At 32.5% G+C, this 21,380-nt stretch overlaps 3 protein-coding genes across 3 annotated transcripts; 1 reads left to right on the top strand and 2 right to left on the bottom strand.

The window, feature by feature from the left end:
* Positions 1-254: 254 nt before the first annotated feature.
* LOC111012727 (capsanthin/capsorubin synthase, chromoplastic) lies at positions 255-3,086 on the bottom strand. The gene is given in 3 exon segments (XM_088121405.1): positions 255-835; positions 838-1,471; positions 2,534-3,086. Coding segments are annotated over 3 exon segments (1,455 nt in total). The 5' UTR covers positions 2,981-3,086; the 3' UTR covers positions 255-461.
* Positions 3,087-17,264: 14,178 nt separating this feature from the next.
* Positions 17,265-18,903, top strand: LOC111012726 (NAC domain-containing protein 90). Its single transcript, XM_022286980.2, has 3 exons — positions 17,265-17,524; positions 18,037-18,305; positions 18,410-18,903. The coding sequence occupies exons 1-3, from the start codon at positions 17,317-17,319 to the stop codon at positions 18,704-18,706; spliced, it is 774 nt and encodes a 257-aa protein (XP_022142672.2). The 5' UTR covers positions 17,265-17,316; the 3' UTR covers positions 18,707-18,903.
* A 727-nt stretch (positions 18,904-19,630) lies between these two features.
* LOC111012639 (Pollen Ole e 1 allergen and extensin family protein) lies at positions 19,631-21,164 on the bottom strand. The gene is made up of 2 exons (XM_022286864.2): positions 20,978-21,164; positions 19,631-20,244 (listed from the first exon to the last, which is right to left on the bottom strand). Exons 1-2 carry the CDS (start codon positions 21,111-21,113, stop codon positions 19,850-19,852), a joined length of 531 nt encoding a protein of 176 aa, XP_022142556.1. The 5' UTR covers positions 21,114-21,164; the 3' UTR covers positions 19,631-19,849.
* Between the last annotated feature and the right edge of the window lie 216 nt (positions 21,165-21,380).

Here is a 21,380-nt window from a genome sequence, read left to right as displayed (position 1 = left end):
TTACTCCATTCTCTTCTTGATTCATTGAAGTAACATTGTAAAAAAAATTTTGGCCCAACAATCTCGTCTTCTCTTTTCATTAGCCAGACTTTGAAGATGTAATATGAAAGCCTCTTGAATCTTCTTTACTTTCCTTTTTGATCATTGGTTGGATTTGCATCATAATCATTCAACCAATACACAAAAATTTTTTATTAACAATAACTCACATTTCTATTAACAATAACTCACTAAAAATTTTTTAACAAACAAAGAACCTAAAATGTCTTTTCATAAAAAATTTAAAGATTACAATATCATGTTTAAACACACTTAGGTGTTTACACGTCATTACTGCTTATCTTTAGTTGACCACTATTAAAATTTTTACCAGAAAGAAAACCTAAAGAACTATTGAATATTTCGACGAGTATTCATACATTAGAGCTTGGCATTCTGAAGTTATAAAGATTAGTGATGATTCATCGAATGGATTGAAGGGCAAGATTAGCCACCATTCTCACAAGAGGAAGAGGGCATTTAGTGAGAATATCAACCCTAGACATGGTAGAGCCATGTCCAAACATGGACAAACTCAACATAGCCAGCTCCGAAAGAGACAAACTAGAAGACAAAAACCCCTCCCAATAAAACGCATCCAAATCAAAAAACCCATCAAAAAACCTCCTCGTCCCATCCAAATCCAGCCTCAACAGAGTCTCCATCCCAAAGCAATAAAACTCCCTCACGCGCCGCCTCTCCACCGGCCACGCGCCTCCCCACACCCTCTCCCTCATCCCCCGCCCCCTGATCATCCTCCCCCCGCCGAGGCACTCCGCCACCCTCCTCGCCACCCCGCCGCCGCGCCCATCCCGGCCACCACCATGTACCCAGTCGCCGGATGCACCATCCCGGCCGCCCCGCCGGCCCCCACCACCGCCTGCGGAATCTCCGGCAGCGGACCCCCCATCGGAATCACGCACTTCTCCTCCTCCAACACTCGCCGCACCCTTATTCCCAAGTGGCGCAGCCTCGCCGCCATCCTCCTCTTCACCGCCGCGTACGGCAGCGCCGGGCGGCCGACGAGGGAGGTCTCCTCCAGAAAAATCAGATTCGAATCGAACGGCATCGCGTAGAGGAAAGTTGGGGCCTTTTTGTTTTCTTGTCTTAGATATGGCTCGTTCGCCAAATGGGTGTCTCTCCAATCCATTAGAACCATCTTGTTTAGATCGAATGGGTGTTCTTCGACCTCAGCCAGAATTCCATGGGCGATCTGAAATCCGCAGTTTCTTGGCTTCGAATACTCTATGAATTTGGTGGAGAATCCGCTGGCGTCGATGATTAAGCTTGCTTTGATTTGAGCGCCGTCGTCGCAGTGGACTGAAGATTGGAATTCTTGGTGCTCCATTTCCCAGACTTTTGCCTTGTGAAATTTCACCCCCTTTGCTGCACATTCCTCCATTAATCTCGTCTTCAGTTTCTTCCTACTCACCTGCCCCAACAATTTTAATTTGAATCAAATATTTATTTTAGTTGGTAACTTTTAAGAAATAATCAATTAGATACTCACTTTAGCTACAAATTCCAACTCACTGTTGTTTAGTCGGAGATACATACATCTTTTCTTAGATGGACAATTTTAGTATACACTTATGTTAATAGTTAATAGAAACATATTTAGATGCTCCCTATCTTTTTGTCAACTATTATTTAAATTTTAACAAGTGATCTAACAAAGTGATCGAAATATCCCTTGGTACGCCACTTCTTTCGAGCGAATTCCTGAACCGTCGTCCTCATCCTTAAAAATGGTTTTGTTGGAACTCGAGATAACCGTCCAGATCTCTTATTGTGAAACAAAAGAACCACCCCGCCACAGCAGGCGGATTGAGTCCTCTACCATCCTTAGAGAACTCGCCTTCTTTACGAAAAAATAAATTTTTAGAGAAAATGCATAAAAATATATTGTTTTTTTTAAATAAAAAATTGTCAATTTGATACAGTAGTAAACATGGAATTAGGTGCTTAGATAGTGCTAATATATGTACTTAAAAGCTATATTAGATCTAAATTCTAATGATCAAAATATGAATAAAAAATAATAAAATTCAGTGATTACCAATACAATCATTTTACTTTACCACAATTCAAAAAGGAAAAATATTTGGTTTCTGAAGTTAAAGACCAAATCTTATCCCACTAAAAAAATTCAAAACTCATTGTTTTTTATATCTTAGTTGTCAAACATTTAATGATAATAAGGATAATATTCCTCCGTATCGACAAATACTTTCTTAAAAAGATTACGAGTGATTTTTTTTTTCTATTTTGAAATAAAGAAGTGAATGATCAAAGACAAAGTTAATAAAACAAATAACTAAGCCATGAGCTTACCGTATAATTTAAAAAACGAAAACAAAATAAATTCGTAAAAACAAGACATTTTGAAAAAACATTATCATCAACCTATATGCACAAAATATTATACTAAAAAAATTAGAAAGAAATGATGTTGGAAAATGGTGAATGGGAATTTTAAAAGGTTTAGAGGAACCTGAGCATAGGGGCGGTGGAGGTACTTGACTTTCCGGTCGTCCAAGTAGACGGAAGCCATCGGCCAGGTCTTGTGGAAGCAATCCTGAAGGCCCAATGCGCGAAACTCGTCGATCCACACGCCGTAGTTGTTGGGCCACGGCGACAGCGGCGAAGGGTCCACGCAGCACACCTTGATGCCGTACCCTGCCACCTCTCCGGCCAGGCGCAGCCCAGCAGGCCCGGCGCCGACCACCACCACGTCGAATCGGGAGCTGTCGGACCCGGGGCGAAACAGGGGAAGGTCGAAGATGAGCGGGTCGGGTCGGGACTCGGGTCGGAGATCGAGAAAGTTGACGGATCTGGCGCTGTTTCGGATTTGGAGGCCATTTTTGGGGGCAGAGGAGCGGCGGGTTGTTGGGGGAAATGGGGAAGTTTGGGGAAGAAGAAGGGTGTCGGAAATCGCCATTGGAGACCGAAACAGAGAGAATGGGGAATGTGGACAACGGGGAATCGGAAAGGGGCACAACGCAAAAGATTCCTCTTTTTTCTTTTCTTTCTTTCTGGATGGGTTTAAGAGTTTTAACACTGAACTTTTTAAAATGTATCTTCAGAGGTTTTTTTTTTTTTTTTTTTTAAGTTTTTTGAAATTTTTAAAATCGAGAAGTGTCTTTTACAAGTTGAGTTATGTTTAGATTGAATATAAATTTGATTCTTATTTGATTATTTAGGATCCGAAGTCGATACGTTATAATTGAGAATTTGAGATGTTTGACATTTTAAGCTTGAAAATGTTAGACTTTCATGTTAGTTTGAAAGTTGTATAAGTGAATTTTTACGAAACTTATGTCTCAAGTGCATGTAAAATACGAATTTCACGTCTTAAGCCAAATTCAACACCCCTTCAATTTTACCAAAGAGTTAGATTTATGGTTTCAAATATGCATGAGGCACTCACAAGTTTTGGATTTAATTTATAATCTAGTTTGTTAGTTGACCTAGGAAAAAGTTAATATGATAAAGTAGAATTTTGATGATACAAACTCCTTTTTTTAATGAGTTAGGCACATAGTATTAAATTTTCATACATATTTTCACATGTACATGAATTCGACATTTGTTTTGATCCAAAAATTGACTAAGCTCATCTACATAGGTCGGAGCGTACAAGATGATCTTCCTTGTCCTCCGAAGAACCTGCAAAACAAGATTAGTACTATAACGAGCAAGTTAGTCATTATCTAATCTAACTCTCTTAATGCAAATAGATTCGCTTACCTTGCATGGAGGGCAGGCATCCCTATTTATAGGGATGAAATCTGACAGGGTCCCGACATAGGGCTAACGGTCATCCGACCGTCTATAAAACGCGGCATGTTGTCGAACTTAGTGCATTGTTCAACACTTCTACAGACATGCTAACTCATGTCGGCTAATAATAAGTGATGGACAACTCAGCTCGGCTAATGATATCCGACATAAAGGAACTTGCACAAATTATTATAATAAAAAGCATCTTTCAACTAAAATACCTTTACGATGCTAACACGTGGCAGGCGCTAATCAGCCCCAACAACATCAACATGAGAGGTGAATCAAAATTTCTATAGTATCACAAAAGTTTAAAAAATATAAAAAATATCACTAATATGTACACAATACTAATATTAATAAATTTTAATTAATATAAAAAGAGTGAAATGCATGTTTGTTATGATTTTTTTAATTATTTTCTAGAAACATCCATCGACATTAATTGACATTGACATTTTGGCGATATTTATATCGATATTTTCATAAAATTGATACATTGACATTTTTATCAATATTGACATTTAAAATTTTGGTTCGACACATGTCATATCTTATTAAAATTTTAATTTTTTTTTAACCTAAATGGTATCTCTCTCTCTCTTTTTCTCCTCCTTCCCCTCTGTCTAGACTCTCTCCTACGCATTTATGTGAGTGCATGTGTTATTGTTTGGTCCAAAACAAAAGTCGTACGTATTAGTGTAACAACACATGGAAAGTATGCACGAAATTATAGGTAATTATTTTTTGAAGTCTAGTGGATTTTATTAAACACTTTTCTTGGTGAATTTGTTTCCCATTTATAGTTTCTAACTTTAGTTCTTTACTAACCCAACAAACCAAACCAACTAAACATCTAAGAAAGTTAAGAGTTAGAGAAAGATTATATATAGCACAATATTTAAATTAAACCTGTTCAGTCCCTGGGTGGCGCGGCAGTTGAAAGAACTGCTCGAAAGCTTGACGAACAAGCGAAAAAAGAAAGTGTTACCTCTAGAATTGGCAGCTCTCGACCGTTGTATATCTATATTGGACTTTCGATTTTGTATTGTTTTTTTTTTTCAGTATATATAATCCAATGTTCAATGAGATGACTTTCCTACTGACGGAATCGCTTGAATTAGTTGAAGGAAAGGAGATAGCTGATCTCACTGGCAATAGAATTGTATCACATTCGAAATCTTAGAAAAGAAATCTCACTTAAACTTCTAAACTATAGAAACCAATTCTACCATAAAGATATGATTATAAACTAATTAGAATCTTTATCTCGTACGGTGAATATCCATAAGTATGGATACCCTAATCAATGGAAGTCTCAAAATTGTAACTTTAACCCACAATTTATAAGCTCCTAAATTATTTACTTATTAAGATTCAACACAACCACACATAATTGAAAAAGAATAAAATTTGTAAGTAGGAGCTCGATGTACATGGTTATTTACTTTTTCGATGTAGTTGATTTTTAATTGACCCATTACCTGATTATTTATTAATTCGAACATAAATAGACTAAATATGTGGATGAATATACAACCGCATAAGAAATTAAAGTAATTAAGCAGGAGCTAGCTCTCGTTCAATTTAAACATGTCCTAGTTAAGTTTGAGTCTGAAATTAACTCTCATCACAAAACTAGACTAAAATAGCTTCGAAGAGGAAAAATAGAATACATTTTTCAAAGTAATGTAAACAACCCTAGTTAAATAAAACTATTAAAGGACAAAGTTAAAATTAATGATCCAAATAAAATTCGGTAGATAATTATTATCTTCTCGATATTTGTTGATAATTTAACAAAAAAAAAACGTAAGTTCAAGATGACATGGCAAAATATATTATTATTATTATTATTATTATTATTATTTTGGTGATCTCTCATTAGAAAAGAATTGCTAGAAAAATGGGAATAGTGGAAAGTAACACAATTTTTTATATCATGGTGTCAATTCAGACGCGTTCGAAAATGAGACATTGGGTAGAGAAAAACATTTTAATCCCCAACACAACATTTTTTTACTAAGTTGACATTCTTCGACCAACTCCACTTTGTCCCATTTGGATTTGGGGTGGAAAACAACTATCAAAGCATATAATATAATTATAATATGGTTTTGGTTTTTACTTTTTCTCTCCCACCAACTAAATATTATCTTGGCTACTAAAAATAAATAAATATTACTTTGGTCTTGTAAGTTGTATTTTCTATTTCAGTTGATTTTGGTGGGTGAAATGTTCAGTGAATGTACTTTCGATTTTTATTTATTTTAGTTTTGCATTCTCAAAACTCTCATTTGGTCTATATATTTTTAAATAGTGACGGATTTAATTTCTATTTACAAGATTTCAACTAAAATTTTATACTTAATGAAAACTATTTAATACAAACTTACGGGTGTAATTTCAAGCAATTTTAATGATTGATGTGTCATATGTTAAAATTATGATTGAAAAACAAATGAGATAAAACTGAAAATGGAAAGATAAAAATGATCTTTTTTTTTGTTCAATGATCAGATCTAAAATGAACCAAAATTCAAAAATATAGGTGAAGAATAGTAGATAAAATTTCAATAATATAATTTAAAAAAAAAAAAAGAAAAAAGGAAAAAAAAAGACTCCACTTCTTGTTTTAGTTTATAATATCTTTTGGATCTTTCCTTCTGCTTTTCGTATCCCTTCTTCTAAGATGAATCTTTCCTTTTGCTGAGATATTGATGACGAGGACGATGTGATTTTTCTTTGGAGGGTAGAAGTTGGTAAATAGTGATAAATATGTGCGATTATTTCCACAAAATTATAAATATAGTTTGTCAAGGTGAGGAAAAATGTCAAAAAGGATGACTGTAGGCTGAGGTATGAAGCCTCGTACCCATTTTCGAAAGAGTAATAGGGTTGTCATAGATATAGCTCGGTCAAAGATATAACTTGACCAAGAATATATCGCGATGGCCAAGTATATAGATCTACCAACTTGGTCATCTTATGATTCGGGCCGAGTTATACTACATTATCATCCATAACCACTCTTCAACCATAATTTAACTTCCAATGTGCCACTACCGCTAAATTCATACCAGGTTTCACATGACGTGCAAAGTGGATGCCGAGTGGGACCAAATCTCAGACATTTATAAATACTGAAGTTCACTCTTTATGTACGTATGCAATTCTGAAAGCTCGTCTTGAGAGGAAATAACTTGGATTGAGACTGACCTAAGTGTCAAAGTATCTATTCTCTTTGTTCGAGTCTTCTTTCACATAGCTCACTTCATCATCGGTCGGCCAAACTTCCTTATAAGTCGGTCATGGTTCTTTATAGATTTGCTCGTTTAATTAGGAGGCATAATTTGACATCAACATAAGTCATAAACTTTAGTGACAGAGTTATTTAGTGATTTTGAATTTTAAAAGAATTTAGTTAAATTTATAGTATTTAATAATTTAATTTTTAACTTAATTACTCAAATGTTACTATGATAGATAGGTCGTTTAAGCTTATAAATAATAATTTAGCATGTGTGATTAAAAGTTAAAAGGAGGTTAGCATGTGACAAATCTCACTTAAACTTCTAAACTATAGAACAATTCTACTATAAAAATATGATTTATAAATTAATTAGAACCTTTATCTCGTAGGGCAAATATTCATAAGTATGGATACCCTAATGGATAGAATTCTCAAAATCGTAATTTTAACCCACAATTTATAAGCACCTAAATTATTTACAAATGAAGATTCAACACAACAACACACAATTTGGAAAACACAATTGGAAAAAAAAAAAAATTGGTAAGTAGAGCTCTGTGTACTACTTACATTTTGATGTCATTAGTACATGATTATTTTATTAAATCCAATATAAATAGACTAGATACGTGGATAATGTATATAAAACCATATTATAAAGTAATATAGGAGCTGGCCAATGACGGCTCAAGATGATATGAAGTCTTAAAATATATATATATATATATATATGAAGGTTGAGAGAGAGGGAGAAAGAGAATTAATTAAAATTAGTCTTAAGGTATACAATTATGGAAGAGTTTTTTTTTCTGTTTTTTTTTTAAAGAATTAGAAATGTTTTAACGGTGAAAAAAGAGAGAGAGAATAGGGAAAGTTTCCAATCCTAAAGTTCGAGGGATTATATGAATAATTGAATTTTAAAGAAAACTTAAACGTTTTAATTGAGAAGGAAAAAATTCAATGGAGTAAAAAATTTTAGACGTAGTCAATTAAAATTGAAACAAATTTACGAGGCTTATTAATTATGGGTTTTCTTAAAAAAAAAAAATTATATTTGATTAAAGGCTTTTTTTTCCATATATATATTATTACTTTTATCTTTTCAATATTATAAGTAAAAAGAAGATATATCATTTTACATTGTAAATTATATTTATAATTAAAAACTAAAATAAATAGATAACTCAGTTTGAGGGTCTTTAAGCATCGTGGTCTATAACTAACTTAAGTCAGCCCTAGAACTAATTCTGGCTCAATTTAAACATACTCTAGTGAAGTTGAATCCAAATTAACTTTTATTACAAAATAGATGAAAATAGCTTTGAAGGAAGGATAGAATAGTTCCTTTTTCCCAAAATAATTTAGATAAGTCTAGGTAAGTGAAACTATTAGAGAACAAAGCTAAAATTACTGATCCATACACAAATTTAGTAGATAAAGTACTTATTATTATCTTCTGTGAGAGTTGAAGTTGGGATTATCTCCACTTCCTTATTTGTTGCCAATTGATAATTTGTTGATTTAACAAAAAGAATGTTACTTTCCTTAAGTTCCGATGAGATGTCAAAACATAATAATAATAATAATAATATTATTATTATTATTATTGTTTTGTGTGATCTCTCCTATCTCTAGGTGTGTCTATTTCCCACAAGGACGGAGCTGCATGGGGATCTGCCCCTCACTGGATGGGGAATCCCCTGTTTAAGCTCCTCGCAGGGTGGGATGGAGAAAAATTCTTCCTCACCATCTAAAATGGGATGGGAAATGAAGAATATGGTCTAGTCCCCGTCCCCATTTCTCGCCCCATCCCGTTCAAATTTATTGTTGAGATGTTAGTAGACTTGTTGTGATATATTTACCTTTTATATGGATAATTGGACTAAAATGAAACGATAATTTTTTCTTTCAAATGAGGATTTTCATGTTTGGTGAGTAAGCAATTAATTATGTTTTTATAAAAAGAAAAAAGAATTTAATAGTGAAATTAATTAAAATAATAAAAATAATAAATGAGAAAAATGATTCCTTGCGAGGTTCCGACCTCTAAGAATCTCAGGCAAGGAATCCCACTCCACCTCACCAAAATTTCGTAGGAAATTTCACGAAGATGGGATATAAAATGGGGGACGGGAATGAGAAGACTTCCTCGTCTCTGTCCGTCCCATCCATGAACGCCCCTACTATCTCTCTTAAAAAAAAATTACTAGAAAAATTGGAAAGTAACACAAATTTTCCTATTTTTATATCATGGTGTCTACTTGGACGCGTTGAAAAATAGACTCATATATATTTTTTTTCCAATGATTGGGTAGAAAATAACATTTTAATCCCCAACACAACGTGTTTTACTAAGTTGACATCCTTCGACCACCTCCAATAATGCGTTAAAAATCTTTTCTTTTTCCAATTCTGAATAGATCTTTCAAATTCAACTTTCTAGAAATAACTCCACTTTTCCCCTTTGGATTTGGGTGGAAAACAACTATCAATGCATATAATATAAATAATTAAATATAATATGGTTTTGGTTTTCACTTTTTCTCTCCCACCAACTAAATATTATTTTGGTTTTGTAAGTTTATTTTATATTTTAATTAATGGTAGTATATGTAATTTTTAAAACGTTTATTTTAGTCTTTTTACTTTCAGTTTTTGTCCATTTTGATGTTGAAATCAATTTTTGTTCATTTTAATGTTGTTTTGGTCTAAATATTTTTAAAGAGCGACTAATTTGATCTTTATTTATAAAATTTTCACACAAATTTTATATACTATGAAAATTATTTAATAGAATTTCTGGCTACAATTTTAAGAAATTTAATGATTGAAGTGTCCTCGGATAAAATTATAATTGAAATATAAATGAGATAACTAAAAATAGAGAGACGAAAATGGTCATTTTTTAAAAAGTGTAGAGATCGAAATAGACCCTTTAAGAGTATCCGAACTTAAATAAACTAAAGTCCAAAGTAGAGGCCAAAAAATAGTATTTAAACCTTTGGTAATATAATTAAAAAAAAAAAAAAGACTCCGCTGCTTTATTTTATAATATCTTTTGCTTTTCGTATCCTTCTCCTTGGATGAATTCTTCCTTTTTTCATGAGATTTTGATGACGGAGACAACGTGATTTCTCTTTAAAAGAGGGTAGAAGTTGGTAAATAATGATAAATGTGTGTGATTATTTTCATCAAATTATAAATATAGTTTGTTAAGGCGATGAAAAATGATGAAAAAGCTTGACTATAGGATGAGGTATGAAGTCTCAGACCCATTTTTCGAAGAGAAATAACTCTGTCATGAATATAGCTCGACTAAGAATACATTACTATGTTAAGTATATAGTTCTACCAAAAATATAGCTCAGTGATCTCTTGATTCGAGCAGAGCTATAGCTATACTACATAACCACTGATAATCCCTCTTCAACAACTATTCAACTTCCAACTTGTCACTATCGCTGAATTCATGTTGGGTTTCACACAATGTGGAAAGTGGATGTCAAGTGGGCCAACTCCCAAACATGTTTAAATACTGAAATCCTCTCTTTATGCAGGTATACAATTTTGATAGTTCGTCTTGAGAGTGAATAACTCGAATGTAGACTGATATTAGATATCCCATATATGAATTAAATTTATCCAATTCATCAACTTAAACTTTTAGGTTAAGACAATTAGCTAGAGCAGCAGGTGTTGTAGCGAAACTGATTGCAAAAGAGGGGAAATCGGCCACATTAAAATTACCTTCTGGGGAGGTCCGTTTGATATCCAAAAATTGCTCAGCAACAGTCGGACAAGTGGAGAATGCTGGGGTAAACCAGAAAAGTTTGGGTAGAGCCGGATCTAAATGTTGGCTAGGTAAGCGTCCTGTAGTAAGAGGAGTAGTTATGAACCCTGTAGACCATCCCCATGGGGTGGTGAAGGGAGGGCCCCAAGTGGTAATTTATCTATCTTTAACATGATATCAGAGTAGAAAGTCTTGTGTTTTAATCCTTGCATTGTTGTTTCCTCTCCATTTATTATGAAGGTAGAGAATCTACGTTTTTCGTGCATATCTTCTTTCGCATACCTCACTTCATCATAGGTCGGCCAAACTTCTTTATAGGTCCGCTTGTTTAATTAGAAGGTCATAATTTGGCATTGATATAATTCATAAACTTTAGTGATGGTTTTATTTGCGATCCCGAACTTTAAAAAAGCTTGTTTAAGTTTATAGTATTTTAATAAATTTTAATTGTTAACTTAATTACTCAAATGTTAATATGATATATTGTTTAGGCTGATGAATAATAATTTAGCATGGGTGACTGAAAAGAGAAAAAAAAAAGTTTTTAAAAATTAAAAGGAATTCATCCATTCCAAATTGCCTTGCCCAAACCTCAAAATGAATTTTTTTTTTTATTCCAACTCTTTGAAGTTTTGTCCCCCGAGCAAATTGGTCTCAGTTTTTGAACGAGAGGTCATGACTTGAAATCTCCCCGCTATTTATTATTTATTGTACTAAAAAATAAACAAAAAATATAAATTCTTATTAAAAGTTTTTGAAGGAAGATCCTTGAAAATTGTGGTAGGTTTGGTTGGTAATTTAAAAACAGGTTTATTGTTAGTGTTTCTAAATATGTGTTTGATAATAGATTTGAAAATTGAATTATCGAATCCACAATCTCTTAATTGAGATATATCTCAATTACCACTAAACTATGTTTACTTTAACTAAACATCCTCCATTATTGTACGACTTCTACTAGGTTCTTCCAAACCCACGAAATCAGCTTTCCTCTTCAATTTTTCATAGTCGTTTGCTTCTTAATTTCAACTGGTATTAGCTTCGTTTTTCATCGTCGTTTGAATTCGTTGATCATCTATAGATTGAGTTTCTTCGATAGTCGTTTTGATTAAGTTATTTCAGCCATTGACTTCAAAAAAATTAGGCATGATTTGTACTAAATCGGAAAAATAGCTTTTAACTTTTTGTTTATGTGAATTGTCATTTTATAGTCCAATCTAGAAAATCAACTACATCCCACCAACTCTAGCTACAACTGATGTTTTTTTTTTTTTTTTTTTGGATGAATATAGACTTTTACTGTGATGCCCGACTAGAGAGGAGGGGTACATGAATGAACCGATACCACGTCCGAACGAGAGAGATCTTGAACCTGAGACATTACATTTACCGTGTGGATTGCTGATATAATAAATCGCATATAGTATATTTGTAGTCAGTATATGAAGCATATACCCCTAGAAATAATACTTCAATAATATGATGTGGTACTGTTTTATATACTTGCATAGAATATATTTTGGATAAATACAGCATATATTTAAGATATATATTATATAACCTAATTTTTTGTATATCATATTGGACGATTATGTGTCATATTAAAAAGTATATATATGTAAGGGTAATACTAGTAGATTACAGTAGTAATCGTCTCAACAGGATACAACAACTTAACTCCGATAAAATAACAACATCGAACTATTTGGATCTGACATAACTCTTAGACACTTGCTATCAACACAAACAAGAACAACAATTACAAAAGAAAAAGAAAATTCTTGTGAGAGGAGCACAAACTCAAATGAGAAATGCTTGGATATCCCAAATGAAGAAAACAACAACTATATATAATTGTATAAACATGTAACCTTTCACACAAAAATTTAGTAGCTATAACACAAATGTGTCAAATCGAGTATAGTTCGGTGCTAATTGGCATATATCCTCAACCAAGAGGTGGTGAGTTCGATCCCCACCCTCACATATTGTACTAAAAAAAACTTTAACACAAATAACTTAACAAAACGAAGAAACAACTCCTTATTTAAACTGTTTATCTGAATTAATAATTACGACTTTCGTCTCCTATATCAAATACATAAATATTTAACTGTTTATCAATATTTTCAAATTCCAATTTATTTCACACACAAATCCAACGAACTTAAAAATATCAGTGAAGGTTAGTCGAGACATTTTGATGATGTCCAAAAACACTTCCCACGACCTAGCATGAACAGAATGAGTAAAGAGTGTGAAGAACAAATTGAAATCCCTTTTTAACTCACACCTCTCCCTTTAAAAATCTAAATCTTATGTCAAATTATTGGACAAGAGAGAAGAACATCTTTCTAAAATCAAATCAATAGATGATAAAATGTGAACTTAGAGAAAAAAAAAAAAACCAAGAAGAAGAAGTAAACACAGATATGTATCCCATCCTTTTTTTTCCTTCCTAATTTCTTTAGATTATGACATCTAAAATTAATGTCATGTCAAATTAGGGATACCTTCGGCATCATCAATCTCGAGGAGTATATTTTACCCTCATCCTACGAGGAGTATATTTTACACTCATCCTACTCCCACCAATTTGGGAGTGTTCACGGATTTGGTTGAGTTGGATTGAGGTACTTTTTAGACCCAATATAATTGTTCTGGTTGTAAAGTTATTCGACCCAACCCAATCCCACCCTGGTTTGGATTATTCGAGTAACTTGTTCAAAGTATTGGATAAATGATAATATGTTAAACATTTATTTATATATTGTCTAATAATATTGAATTAAGATTGGTAAGTTAGATTTTTATTTATATGGTAAAAAGGTACACTGTAAATACTTTAAAAAATTGTTTTTAGGAGCTCCGAATAAATAATTAAAAAAAATATTAAATGAAATAATTTTAAAATTAATAATAAGTTTAGGTTTTAGGTGAACCTTTGAAACAACGTAACTAATAAAATTTTAATTTATTAATTTGAACCCCAACCCAACCCAAATAAGTTTATAATCCAATCGAAATCGTATGGGTAAAATTGGGGGGTTCTTGTATTTTTCAAAAGGTCTATTTTGGTTCCAGTATCTTTTTAAAAGTGACAATTTTGATTTTTTTCATTTTCAATTTTATCTCATTTATTTCAATCATAATTTAGCATTATACTTCACTCACTAAATTTCTTGAAATATAGCTATAAATTTATATTAAAGCGTTTTCATTTTGTATAAAAATTATGTTAAAATTTTGTAAATAGAGACCAAATTAGTCACGTTTAAACATGAACAAAAATGAAGAAACAAAGTTGAAAGTATATGGACCAAAATCAACATTTTGAAAAATATTGACTAAAACGAAGCAAGACTAAAAGTATAAATACCAAAATCATATAAAATACATTTGTTATTCCTTAAATTTCAAACACAGGTCAATTTGGTCATTCAAGTTTTAAAATATATATTTTTAGTCCTAAATTTTGAAAAATGATACAAATATATTAATTTAATAATATTATATTTTGGTGATTGACTTTCTCTCTCATGATTTGAGCCCACCATTGTCCAGATAAAAGTTAGGTAAACCGTCAATTCACGTCCAGCTAACGGCACCGTACGGAATAGCGCGTCAAACTCTCCAACTCTGCCAGCTTTCCCGGTAACAAGTATCCCTTATCTCCGGCGATCAACAATTTTAAATTTTATTTTGTTTTTAAAACTAACTTAAATTACTCTTCTCCCAAAAAAAAAAATGAAAACAACTTAAATTACAAAATTCACTCCACTTTATCAATTTACTTCTTAAACTTTAAATATGTTTAATTGCATTTTCTTTAACTTTGATTACAATAAATATTTTATTATTAGTGTCGTTAGTTAAATATTCATGTGGTAGCTTTCTATAATCCATTATGATTTGACATGAAAAAAGCAAGTAAATAAGATAAATAAGCTAAAAATTTGGATAAAATTGGAGAATCATATGGACCAATCTTATTTTATCCCTTAATTTCTTAACAAAATGTAGGATGAGAGATATATGCTAATTATCACTAATTATTCTACCCCTTAATTATTGCTTTCTAGTGCTAAATTATCATTCATTTACTCTAATTAACTTATTACATTAATTAAAATTTACTAGCTATGCTAATGTTATAGTTCTATTAAGATAAAAATCAAAATTAAAGTTTATAAGTGAAATTTTGTCATTCAAACTTTTAATTATTATAATGTACTTAAATTTTTGTTTATTGTCAATCCGAGCAGTTCAACTGGTTATTGTCAATAAATTTTTGTTTTTCGTTACTTAAATTTGTATAACGAAATGGTTATCAAATGTGTTTTGATCAAGAATACTACCTACTAAAAATAATAATTAAGATTAATAAAATAAAATTGAGTAATTAATAAGCGAACTATCCAATCATGAGCATATTGGCATATATATCTCCACTAAACGTTGTGAGTTCAATCTTCTACCCAACATGTTATACTAAAAAACTAATAATAAGTTAACCATTTTAAGGGTGTGTTTGGGATTCATTTTGGCATTATCAAAATTATTTTTGCCACTATCAAAATCACTTATGTTTTGACGATGATTTTGAAAAATCAATTGAACTAAATTATAAAAATTTAACCTGATTCTTATAATCTAGAGTTGAAAAGGTCAATGTTATAACCCAATACTATTTATTTGGTTCATTTTTCTCCACATGTATAATTTACCTGGTCAAAAACTTACTTGAATTGTATGTTGGATCCATATCTTATATGGTAAAAAAAATTATTTTGTAATTTCTCATATTTAAGAATATAAAAATGACCGTATCACATTTTTTAATATAATATGTGGAATGAGAATTCGAACTCACAAATTTTTAGTTGGAAAGATGAGTTATTTGTCAAATTGACACTATATTACAATATATGAGTTATATTAAATAACATTTTTACGATGCTAGTTATGCTGGAGCGTAAGATCAACTGGTTAAAACATATATCTACTCCAAAAAATTCGTGGGTTGGATGTTGTATTATTGATTTTTTTTCTTCCCTTTTTGCATGGTCTTTGAGGGCATAGAAGGTCTTTTGTGTTTGTCCATATTCTACTTTCAATTTTTTGCTGCACCAAAATCGAAGTTTAGTAAAGTTTATGAACATACCTACGTGAGATCTAGCCAACATGTGACAACCTCTTGATTGGAAATATATGTCAATTATCGCTGAACTATATTCGCTTTGGCAAATCAAAGTAAAAAATTAATGGTTAAAAAACTAAATATTTTTTGATTGCGTGCTTGACTTATAAAATGTGTAATAAATACTTTAAAAAATAATATAACATAAAAAACTAAATAGTTATTAAAAATTAATTTTATGTAATAAGAATATTTATACATGAATATATAAAAGGAACTATTAAAATTTAAATGTATGTATAAAATTAATGGTTAAAAATAATAAATAATATATTGAATTGATTTTTCTCTAAATTTTAATCTAAAACTAAAAAATGTATGCTTTTGTTAATATTATAGCATTCAATTATAAAACACAATTGATCATAAGTAAAGAAAAAGATTAGTAGGATTTTGAACTTAAAGAACAATTACAAGTTATCAACCCAAAAAAATTTCATTTTAATCTCAATTTTGTCTCTAAATTTTAAAACTTATATTTTAGTACTTCAACTTTTAAATTCCTTAATTTTAGTCATTGATACATTATTTTTTCGGGGATTCTAGAACAAAAATAAAACAAACTTTGTTGATGCTGAATTCTTATTACTTAAAAAAAACACTTAGGAACTAGAGTTCGAAACTACAAATATATATATAAGGCCTGCACAAAGAAGGAAAAGAGTTTTGCTGCTCAAGTCAATATAGATTCGAAGTAATATCTAATTTGTGTATCTGCATACGGAAGCTATCTCTATATTTATAAACATTGACATATTGGACCCGTTCAATACTCACCACGACCACAAGATTTTCGGCACGAGAATCTTTACTAAGGTAAAAGTCAAGGTAGGGTTTAAAATAGCAATCTTGTCACGTAGAAGATTGTTTTGTGCTGTCCAAACTCGAACGCTAGAAAACACGGATAGGGACTAAAATGATTCCATTGAAATTGGAATTGGTATGAAACAAAATAATGAGAATGGTATAGAAGTAGAAGAAAAGGGAAAAAAATGGTGTATGACCAAGTCAAAAAGGGTTATTTTGATGGATAATAATCACATCACAATAACACAAGTGTCCAAATTCCATTAACATCTCTGTTTCTTCTTCTTCTTCTTTTTTTTCCAATTGAAGCGCGTTTTGCTTGATGTTTACACCTCCCTCCCATTAACTCACCAATCTCCTTTCAACATCTCTCTTTCTAGTTCTCTCTCTCTATATATATTGCAGAGAGATGAAGCAAAAGAGAATTACTTTTGGCACTGAGAAATGGAAGCAGAGAAGGCAATGGCAATGGCGATGGCGATCGGGGAGAAGGAAGCAAAAGAAGAGTATCCACCCGGATTCCGCTTCTACCCGACGGAGGAGGAGCTTATCTCCTTCTACCTCCGCCACCAGCTCGTCGGAACCATCCCCGAGAAGCACCGGGTTGTCCCCCTCCTCAACATTTACGACTCCGAGCCCTGGGACCTCCCGAGTACTCTTCTCTTTCCCTCTAACTCTCACACCATTATAGTTGGAGTAGAAATTCAAATATTTAACTTTTTGGTCAAAGATATACTTATCTATATTTCGAGCTTACGTAAAAAAATTACATTTGAAAGTTAGGGATAGTACAATAGTACAAAATATATATCAATTACCATTGACCAATTGAAAAAAAAAAATTCACATTTGAAAGTATTGTTCATATTTTAATTTGTTTTTTGAAAACCCCATTTTTGTTAACCAAAAAAGATCCCAACTTTCAAAAGGTTGCATGCAAAATCAAAACCAAAGTTTGTTGCATTTTGTATAGTTTTTTTGGTTTATATTTTTATTTTGTATCTAATTTATGTATTTATTTTAATATTTTAAAATTTTAAATTAGAGATGAACAAAAATAGAGAGTAAAATTTTTTTAACCGAAATAAAGAGTAAAATTGAATTGAAACTAACAAATTTGACCTAATTATAAAATTCTAAATTTTGGGGGGTTTTGCGAAACAGATTTCGCCGGCGAGCTCTGCAGAGGAGACAGCGAGCAATGGTTCTTCTTGGTGCCGCGGCAGGAGAGGGAAGCTCGAGGAGGCCGGCCGAGCCGGACGACGGCGGCCGGATATTGGAAGGCCACCGGCTCTCCGGTCTACGTCTACTCCTCCTGCAGCAAGGTGATCGGACTGAAGAAGACGATGGTGTTCTACAGGGGAAGAGCGCCCACCGGAACCAAAACCAAGTGGAAGATGAACGAGTACAGAGCAATCGATGAAGAAGCCAAGGTCCGCCGCAAAAACACGAACAGCAATTAACAATTTCCTCTGTTTCAATCCTTCCATTCCGGCCGATTAATTCGCTCTTTCGTTCGATTTTTTTCTGTGTGCAGTTGAGGCATGAGTTCAGTTTGTGCCGAGTTTATGTGATATCGGGATGCTTTCGAGCCTTCGATCGGCGGCCGATGGAGGCGACGGTCGGCGGACCCGAACGGCGGGGAAAGAAGACCGTTCAGATGGCTAGGTCGCCGGAAACTTCGTGCTCGGTGCCGGGCACGGCGGAGATCTCAGGGGAGTGCGCCGGAAGTTGCAGTAATTTGGGGATGGTTGAAGAAGATGAAGAATTTGAAGAAGCTCTTTGGGAATGGGATCAAATTGATTTTGGCCCTAGAATCCAAAAAATTAATTAAATTTATAAATTTTGTAAAGTAAGATTCTTTTTTTGTTTTTTTAGAATATTAAGTTACACTCTACTTAACAATTTCTGAGTAGAAATATTTTTTATTAAAGGAATTTCAATAACTCTTTTATTTATTTTTCTAGTGAAAACTATTGAATTATTTGTTAAATGTTGTTGAGAAGAAATACAAAACTCCCCTTCCAGCTATTTATATGGTAATATTTATACATCCAAATTATATATTTTCTGTAAAAGTATTGTCGTTTATCTAATAATCATAGTACAATTTAATAAAAATCTCCATATTATGGTATTAAATATCCGTTGATAGGTCGACATTTACAAATTAATATACACCTAATATTAATATAAATCACTTTTAACTTATTTAGAAATAGAAAAATGTTTATTTGTAATTTAAATATTTTTTACGATTTTTTAATTTTTCTAACTTTTACAAAAATACTTAGTTCCATACCAAAAACTCTCTCGTGGTGGCACGTCTTTAGCCCCTGAAATATAAAAAAGTTTCCGGTTAAATTAAGGAATTTTTTGAATTATGATTCTACCATTTTACTTCTCTAAACTTTAAATGTCAAAATGAATATACATGTGTTGACTCATGTAAAAGTAATGATTTATGTAGAATTTCAAGTGTGCGTATGAAAATATTGTCACATGATCTACATACAACATATGAGCTGTAAGACCATGGTTAGAACATATATGCAGTAGAATGTGGGCCATTGAGTAGGTGAGCACACATGACTTTTTTGTCGTGGAAGAAGTCTTCCCTTTTCAACCTGCTTTCACGTCATGTTTTGAGTGAGTAAGAGTAAATTTTCATATACATCTATCTAATTTAGTCTACTCGTTCATCTAACGAAACTCTCTAATCAATATACATATCTTGATCTCTGTAAAAAGAGCTAGCTAAGACAATACGAAACCAGCCTTAGAAACTTCACTTCATAATACCAATAGTTACAAACATATTTCAAACTAGATTATATAGCCGACGACACTTAGCCATATGATTAATCCACTCCCAACAACATACAACACAACAACACAACACATTTTCAGCACAAATACACAAACCTTAAAGTTCTCAAAGCAGATTATTGCAAACTTAGCAGCTATGATATAACATTCAAGGAATGCCTATGATCGGGAGCTCAGGAAGATAGTAGCTGGAAGGTGCCAGCCCCCACTCACGTGGCAGAGGCAAATCAACGGTCTTTGAATCTGCAATAAACTGATCTTTCATGGCTTGGCATTTGTTGTGTTGTTTGCAAGTGGAGAACTTGAGAGCTGTGGCAATGGTGAAGAATTTGGAGTTGGTTGCCTTGATGACAATGGAAGCCATGTCTTTCCTTGAAGCATACAGTTGGTGAGGTCCCCCAACAAGTTTGGCAATGCAGTTGGAAGGAGGCGACTGAGAGTTGGAGGCGTCCGAAGGAAGCGTAGTTTCGAATGATCCATCGGTTCTGGTGATTGCTACGGCTAGGTTTTTCACTTTCTCGCACTTCACCACGATCTTGTTTCCTGAAAAGAAAGATTAACCATGTTAGTCTTTATCTTTATTTTAACAAATTGATCACGTAAATTTTGGTCTCGTATACTTTTGAGTTTCGACTTCGGTTTATTATACTACTTATACTTATACTTTCAATTTTTGTTCATTTTTGTCTCTGTATTTTCAATTTTCCTTTGTTCATTTTGGTCTCTAGATTTACAAAAATGTTCATTTTGGTCCCTGTATTTCAAAACATGACTATTTTGGTTTTTAATTGCAAAGTCTTAACATAAATTTTATATACAATGAAAACTCTTTAATTCAATTTTTTGAATGAACTGTCATGCTAAAATGAAATAAAAAAAAAAATGAATGAACCAAAATTGTCACTTTATTTTTTAAAGTACATTGACCAGAATGAACTAAAGTTAAAAGTACATAGACTAAAAAGACATCATCTAAATCGAAAAATTTAGAGATAAAAATAAGATATAGACCTTCTTAATTTCTCGCACGCCTCACTTAAAAAGACAACCTATCAAATAGGACACCAAAAAAAACATACATGTTTTATCAACATTTAATTAAGTCACTTCAAAATATTAATTACACGAAAACACTCAAATAAACGACATGTTCAATTTCAAACAACAATAAATAACAACAAAACATGCCATTCTTTCTCTTAACAAGAACAAAAAGAGAGACATGAAACAGAAAACAAATAACATGAAATAAGAACAACACAAGCTATATACCGACCAGAGAAGTCGTAGTTAGATCGACAGTCGAGGCAGGAGATCTTGGCCCTCAAAGTGTAGCATTGGGCAGCTTGAGTTGTTGCAAGAACCATGAGCAAGAGAAAAGGAAGAGTGAGGAGCAGCTTAAGAGAAGCCATAGATAAGATAGCAACAGTTGAATCAAAGTGTTTAGCTACTCAAAATCAGTATGCAGCCCTATAAATGAAGCATAAAGTAGAGGACAAAGAAGTTAATGTAAAAGGTCACATGGCCTCATTAAGTAGGTGGCATAAATGCCATTTGGTTTTAGTTACCATCCAGCTGACAAATTTCTTAATATGATGGGAGAAAGTCTTCTCCAAAGTAAAGTTGCAATAAATACTACATGGCAGGAATAGAGATTGCGTGGTTAGTTGCTCATACTA

This window comes from Momordica charantia, assembly GCF_013281855.1.
Source record: "Momordica charantia cultivar OHB3-1 chromosome 3 unlocalized genomic scaffold, Mcharantia_2.0 BLBB01000003.1, whole genome shotgun sequence".
NCBI classification, from domain to species: Eukaryota; Viridiplantae; Streptophyta; class Magnoliopsida; order Cucurbitales; family Cucurbitaceae; genus Momordica; species Momordica charantia.
The sequence above is the reverse complement of the archived record's forward strand: the minus strand, read 5'-3'. Positions and strand labels throughout refer to the sequence as shown.

What these genes read in the sequence shown, in the direction of transcription:
- LOC111012726 (XM_022286980.2), top strand. Translation starts at nt 17,317, where the DNA reads ATGGAAGCAGAGAAGGCAATGGCAATGGCGATGGCGATCGGGGAGAAG. An exon ending in CGAGCCCTGGGACCTCCCGA is followed by an intron (nt 17,525 to 18,036) that starts GTACTCTTCTCT and finishes TTTGCGAAACAG; the next exon opens with ATTTCGCCGGCGAGCTCTGC. An exon ending in CAATCGATGAAGAAGCCAAG is followed by an intron (nt 18,306 to 18,409) that starts GTCCGCCGCAAA and finishes TTCTGTGTGCAG; the next exon opens with TTGAGGCATGAGTTCAGTTT.
- LOC111012639 (XM_022286864.2), bottom strand. Translation starts at nt 21,113, where the DNA reads ATGGCTTCTCTTAAGCTGCTCCTCACTCTTCCTTTTCTCTTGCTCATG. An exon ending in ATCTAACTACGACTTCTCTG is followed by an intron (nt 20,245 to 20,977) that starts GTCGGTATATAG and finishes CTTTCTTTTCAG; the next exon opens with GAAACAAGATCGTGGTGAAG.